Here is a 7,228-nt window from a genome sequence, read left to right on the forward strand (position 1 = left end):
AATAGTATAGTACCAGCTTGAAGGCAGCACAGCGGCAAGATCCTGACCTGGCACATATCATCAGCTGGTTAGAGAGTGGTGCTGGATGTCCAAAATGGCATGAAATCTCCAGTGACCGAAGGGTGGTGAAAGCTTACTGGGCACAGTGGGATTCATTGAGAATGTGGATGGGCTACTAATGAGGGCATGGGAGATTCCGAATGGAAAAGTAGTTACCATGCAACTACTCCTTCCAAAGAGTCTAGTGGCAGATGTGTTGAAGGAAATTCATGATGATACCTCTGGTGGTCATCTAGGGGTGAACAAAACTCTAGCCAAGACCCGTCAACGCTTCTACTGGTTGAGGTGTCGCCAGGATGTGGAGGCTTGGTGTAGACAATGCAAATCATGCTCGGCTAAAGAGGGGCCACAACACTGGAGTCATGGGAAAATGAGGGCATTCAATGTAGAGACCCCCTTTGAGAGGATAGTCATCGACATCGCTGGACCATTTCCCAAGACTAAAGATGGTAACCGGTATATTCTGGTAGCAATGGATTACTTCAGCAAATGGCCAGAGGCTTATGCACTTCCTAATCAAGAAGCCTCTACTGTTGCAGATGCAATAGTCAACAACTTAATTTGCAGATTTGGGGTACCAATGGAGCTCCACTCAGACCAAAGCCGCAATTTCGAGTCGACAGTATTTCAGGAGGTGTATCGGTTACTGGGAATAAATAAAACCAGGACTACAGCCCAACATCCTCATTCCGGTGGCATGGTGGAGGAGTTCAACAGAACATTGGAGGAACACCTTGCCAAAGTTGTGGCCGAGCATCAACAGGACTGGGATCAACACATCCAGTTGTTCCCAATGGCATATAGATCTTCCATCCATGACTCCACTGGGCAGCCCCCTGCGAGTATTGTGTTTGGACAGGAATTGAGGCTGCCCTGTGATGTCAAGTTCGGTCGTCCGCGCAAGGAGCCGACCAGCACTACTGAATATGTAAATCATCTAGAGGAGCGAATGTCACTTTTACACGAGGAGGCCCGCAGGAATCTTTGATTAGCGGCGAATCGAATGAAGACTAGGTATGACCTGAAAGCCAATTCATCCGGATTACAGAAGGGTTATTTAGTGTTGTTGTATAACCCGCAACGAAGAAAGGGAAGGTGCCCTAAATGTCAAGCATCATGGGAAAACCCCTCTGAGGTCTTACAGCGCCTAAATTATGTGTTTTACAGGATCCAGAGAGGAAAGAGGGGACGTATGAAAGTGGTACATTTGGACCGCTTGAGGAAATATGCTGGAAGGAATGAGTTACCTGTTCAGGACGAACAGGTTTAAGGAGGGGGCAATGTTACGAACGTCAGCAGAGCTTCGGCACCCAGGTGCAGCGCTAGCTGGCTGACAGGTGGCCACTGCAACATGAGACATTCTGTGCGCACCTGGGTCGCCGTTTCCCCCCTCCTTCCCTGCGCTCCCCGCGCGGTGGTGATAGTTTGACATCCGAAACCACAGCTGCGGAGTTACACGAGCCACCCACAAGTGTTTTGAAAGATTTCTGCCGTCGGGTCGACGCGGAATGACGCGACAGGCCCCAGCCGCGCTCGTGAGTTCTATAAATGGCGTCTGTGATATATAAAATGAGGACGCCGGCCTCAGGTTCAGTTCAGTGAAGTCGGGAGATTTCCCGCGGCGGAGTTTCTGGGCGATAAATCGGCGAAGTCCCTGGACGAAGGTTCCAGGGCGAAGAGTTCAGATCCGGGCGATAGTGTCGCGGGCGCGGCGGAGTTCCAAGCGAACTTCCGAGCCAGGCGTCGAGTGGGATCTCGGCGAAGGGGAAGTGTGACGGCGGCGGCGGAGTGCGGCGACGGAGTCCTGCGACGGAGGTCCACGAGGGGTGCTGCGGCGAGAGTTGCGCCAGAGGTACGACCCAGCGATGTGTGCGGTGTGTAAAAACAAGTGACTGAGGAAGCAAAATTTTTAAGTACAATTGATTAATTGGCATTTTTAGATTATTTGCTAGTAATGTAAATAGTGGCAATAAATAAAACTATGTCTGTAATAAAATCTTTAATTGGGCTATCCTTTACGAACCTAGTAGTTTCCCACGACGATTTTTTTCATTTTTAATAAATCGTAACAATATTATTTGTGCATCGAGAAAGGATCAAACTCAAGACAGGAATCGATTGAATGAAGCAGTAAATTAGTTTTATATGTTTTTGCATTTTATGTTTTTTTTCATAATATCTAGTTTATTAAATAATGGTTCTTAAGATGGTGGCTAAGATGGAATCGGCAGCTTACTGACGGCTGGTGGAAGAGTACTTTAAGCCACTTTTAGGACTTTTTATAATTTTTATTGAAATGTGTTATTTGTTTACCTACATAAATTTACATTTTCCTGTATCAAGCAAGCATCGAACCAAGGAAAAGAATCGAACTATTTAATTGGGGGCTGGTAGATGAAAACTTTATACCTATTATAGTATGTTTCACCAAATATTTTAAATAAATATTATTTTACCTGCAATTACCATTTTTGCATCGAGCAGGGATCGAACCAAGGACAAGTATCCATAAAATCTATTGGAGGCTGGTAGGTGAAGAATTTTTCTAAGATAATCAGAAGTGGCTCAGATGTCGGTACTACTTTTATACTAAAATTAAAAATTGAACTTACGTCCGTGGTATGGACCTTGAACCACATACTCCAAAGCTAAACCTTTAACCAATGACGCCTAGAGATCAACTCAGACAGTACAGGAAGCTCACACTGATGAAATGAATATAAATTATGGAGTTGAGTACCTCGATGAAACTTACCCGCCAAGGCACTGTGCCTCGTTTGGAATAACCCTTGCCGTGTATCAGGGTTAAAACCGGAAAATAGGCTAGACATGTTTGTTAAGAGGGTGAAGGGAAGTTCCTTTTGAATAACTAATAACGCAATCTCGGGTAATCTAAGCATGATAATTTGCGAGAAGCCCTCCAAACCAGGCGTTACTTCAAGGAATGTACATTTTTATAAATGCATTTACTTATTGCCTTTTAAATAATAATCCAATTGCCTCCAAAAAATACTTCGGATAATAAAATCCTACAAAACTTATTTTGCAAATGAATAAATCAATTCTATTTACTGATCTTAATTTTTAGAAATATATTTGGCAACGTAAAAATTTAAATTTTATATTCTCCTTCAGGTCCATCAGATAATAGGTCGCACCATTTCCACATTTGACCAACTAGTTAGCTCCCAAATGATATGGACCTTTATCACGTATTTACTTACACTATGCTTATAAAAACCATTGATTTCAGTTTCTTAAAAAATATTAGTTAAACTAGAAATTATAAATACTTGTAATTTGTATTTCAATACAGTAGTTGTCCCAATTGTGATTTTAAGAAAAAGTAGAGTTTTCTGTTATTTTGTTATTCTGAGACCCGTAGTCACAGACCAAATATATTTTTTAATTTTTTAGGAAACTTTGTTTGAGATTAAGTCTTAGTCAAACATAAAAAAATCCTTTTTAATGAACTATTTTTATTGTTTCTTATTTAAAATCAATATTTTATTTTAAAAATACATCGAATCACAAACAAACCTTTAAATCATTAGAATGAATATTGTCAGTAGCTTACCTTCCAGCAAGGTGAAAGCTGCAATTAACAGCAGATCCAGCCCCAAAAGCCTCATCTTCATGCTGCCTCTGCTTCCAGTTACACGAGTTGCCTTCTACTGTTCTCGAGTGGCGACCCTCGCGAACAACTTTCACGAACTCGCGAACAACTTTCACGAACTCGCAACAGCTCGTTCTACGACTCTTGAACACTCCTGTGCTAGGCTTGTCCCATCGCCCAGTCACGAACCAGTGGCGTTCGCAGTAATTGTTCCACGAGGTGGTCGAGTTAATCCCCGCGAGAGTCGGGTTCGGTCATGTATTTTCCAGGCGCTTAAATCAGATGAATTATCGTGATGATTAAAAATATATTTTAAATCATTGCTACAAACTTTTACAGATTGTTTGACATTAATTTATGACGTCAATTCGGCTAAATTTCATTTTCAAAACAACACCTAAAAAGAAATCAAAACGAATGTATATAAGGCCTATCTAAAAGTATGTTAGTTAAGACATTTTAACGGTTATTTTCTGTATTTTAACCCATAATTCATTATTTTTTTACAATGGTTATTTTATTGGGCAGACACTATTAATGAAACTCAAGATACAGGGTTAAAATAATGGGTAAACCATTGACCACGGAAAAAAAAATTTCATACCATCTGCTTATTATCGTAAACGCCTAAATCAGGGATATTAAAAAGCAATTAAATTAACTTCTTTAAACAGATTAATAGGAACACATTATGAATAATATGAGCTGATGGAATATTTGACGTGTGTATTAGTAGTGAATAAAATGTACATAAGATTTTTTTTCAACTATGCTTGAATGACCTCGAGTAAAGATCAAATACCGCAGCCTTGAATGAAGCTGGAAAGAGCTTTAGCGAAGACTATGACTGTAAAAGTAATCGATGTGTAAGTTGATAGTTTAGTACACACGTAAGACCTTAAAGAAATTCATGTCAAATAAATTCATGTTAATTTTGTTATTAAAGTGCTTTTGAATAATGGTTTTAGGTTTTTGGGTATCATTCTTTTATGCAAATATTTCATTTCTTTACTCGGATGTGCTTTCCACTAAAACACTGGAAGATATTAACACTTGAGCTAAATTTGCCACCAAGATTTTTAACTGTGGTTTTAAAAATATTTCATATACATGCCTATTCTAAATATAAAAAAAATACATTTATATAATGTCCTGAGAGAAAGAAGCACATAAGACGAAAAGGTTTAGTCAAAATTAATAAAAATAATAACATTTTCTCGTGTATAATATTTTTTTTTTTCGCACATTTCTTCAACTCACATTATAAATCCTCGGTATTCCAGTAAATTAACATGTGCCGGACAGAGCCAAAAAAGGTGGAGGAAAAACCCCTGAGGACGATAAAGAAATCAGATTATAACAATGAATCAGGTTGCAAGAAGGTCCGGGCAGAATAGTGGGGGAAGGCTTTGGGAACTACACCGAGTTCCGACAGCCGGGAAGCAAGGCAAGGTTGAAATCTCAAAAGTTTCGTCTCGGATTCTGAAACAGTTTTTTTCGCCCGCCAAATGTTGGTTTATTCATGTGCGCATACTTCCCCTCCCCCACCCCATGCAGTCAAACCTCTTACCAACAGCGCAGACGCATGCCTAGCCTGTACATCGTTAAAAAATTATTCACTCGAAATTTGTGAACAACACAGGTTAAAATATATTTGGGTAATTTCTTAACTGACATATACACGGGCGGAAGATTAAATTCCAACACCAAGAAGATATTAGTATAGAAAAATGCAGATTAGGCTAAGCATTGGTCTAGACAACATACTTATTTAATTAACGTTTCCAGGTCACAGATCCAAGTATGCATGAGAAGACATATTATATGGTGAGACAGTAACCGGTGTAGTCGTCATGAATTTGAATGCAAGTATGCAAACATGAATGCATTTTCGTACAGGTGCCTTATGTTATTTTGTAGTATAAATTTCCACACCTGTGGCATTTGTCACTTAAATCAGCAACAATTACTGCTGATATGGGATTACTCTGGATATGTCTTCCCATGATATTCCAAACGTGTTTAATGGGTGAGAGGTCAAGGCAATTAGTCGAAACTCTGTAGAGCACTTTGGTTGACAGCAACAGTATGAGGACGAAGGTTTTTCTGTTGAATATAACCGTTATGAAATACTGCGAATGAATGGCAGCACAACTGTTCTGAAGTCACGTCCGGTCACCAGTCTGACGTACGCAGTCGCCTTCAAAATTTTTAAGATAATGACGAGAGTGCTCCTGCTATCAAAGTAAATCGCTCCCCAGACCATAACTCCTGGTGTAGATCCAGTGTGGCGATGCCTCAGACATAATTGTTCCAAGCGACCATCTGGCCCCCATCTTGTCAACCTACAGCCATCACTGGGACCAAGACAGAAATGCCTCTCATCTACGAACACAACAGATCTCCACTCAGCCCTCCAATGAGCTCTAGCTTGACACCACTCATGTCGCTAATGGCAGTGATTCGGAGTTAGTGGCACGAACACTACCGGACGTCTGGCTCAGAGCTGTTCCTAAAATAATTACAGTTCGTTGTGTTACAATTGTGCCAACTGAAACTATTAAGGCTGCTGCAGATGAAGTACGATCCACCACAGCCATGCGGTATATATGGCGGCCTTTCCTTCGTTTAGTAGACCGTGTGCGGTCGAACCTGGTCTTCTTGAGACATGCCATCCCGTGACCAGTGTTGTCAACATTGGTGCACTGTAGATACATCCATGTCAAGTCTGTCTGCAATATCACGGAAATAACATCTACCTTCACTTAGCCTTGTTGCACGGCCTCGTTCAAACTCAGTAAGCTCCTGATACTGCCTTCTTTATCTTATTAAAGACATTTTTGGCTCACACCGATCCCCCAATTTCAACACCGTACGATGACTAACGCCAAAATGTGTACAGGGCGTAGGCCTATTTAAAGCAAATTTACTTAGTAAGGTCATAGACGAGTACCACTCTTCGATGACAAGCGCGCCAATTTGAACAGGTGTCATCTTTCACATGTGAGAACACGCCTTCCGAATTTCGTTTTATCTAGAACAATTCGTTCTTTTGGTGTTGGGATTTGATTTTCCGACAACGTGGTTTACTTTGTTTGAACGTAAAATAACGCGAATGATCGTCGAGTGCAAATGTTAACTTCTAGAACTTGTTATAGTGTGAGTCTTGTAGCTGGTTCCAAAAGTGACAGTCCTGGAATGTAACACAAGCGGTGTACGCGCCACTTGCGCCACCGTTTCTCCATCAGCAATGTTTGCTGAGGACTTCATGTGGCTGAAAGTGGTTCGTCAACAAACATCATGGATGCTTTGCGAGTGACGTTCCGGAGATGGGTACCAGCTGTACTACTTTTAAGGGGCTCGCGTATCAGGGGTGAATGTGTTAGTCAGCGGAAGGATAAGTACGACGGTCGACGTCGCGTCGTCTCTAAGCGCAAGGTTCTGACTGGCGCACCACTATGTAAATTTAATGGTAACCATGACATTGTATGTCAGAGAAATGAAGATGAAGGTGTAATGTACGGCCCTTGGTTTACCGGGCGTTTCATGTCT

The 7,228-nt window shown here is 41.2% G+C and overlaps 1 protein-coding gene across 1 annotated transcript in view; it reads right to left on the reverse strand.

Moving 5' to 3' along the window:
* The window catches only part of LOC134527149 (uncharacterized), a 290,286-nt gene extending 285,359 nt beyond the window's left edge, over window positions 1-4,927 (reverse strand). The window contains exon 1 of the mRNA XM_063359544.1: window positions 3,638-4,927. Coding sequence (XP_063215614.1) covers window positions 3,638-3,698 — 61 coding nt within the window. The 5' untranslated portion in view covers window positions 3,699-4,927. The remainder of the gene's footprint in view (window positions 1-3,637) is intronic.
* Between the last annotated feature and the right edge of the window lie 2,301 nt (window positions 4,928-7,228).

The sequence above is a fragment of the Bacillus rossius genome, chromosome 1 (genome assembly GCF_032445375.1).
Source record: "Bacillus rossius redtenbacheri isolate Brsri chromosome 1, Brsri_v3, whole genome shotgun sequence".
NCBI classification, from domain to species: Eukaryota; Metazoa; Arthropoda; class Insecta; order Phasmatodea; family Bacillidae; genus Bacillus; species Bacillus rossius.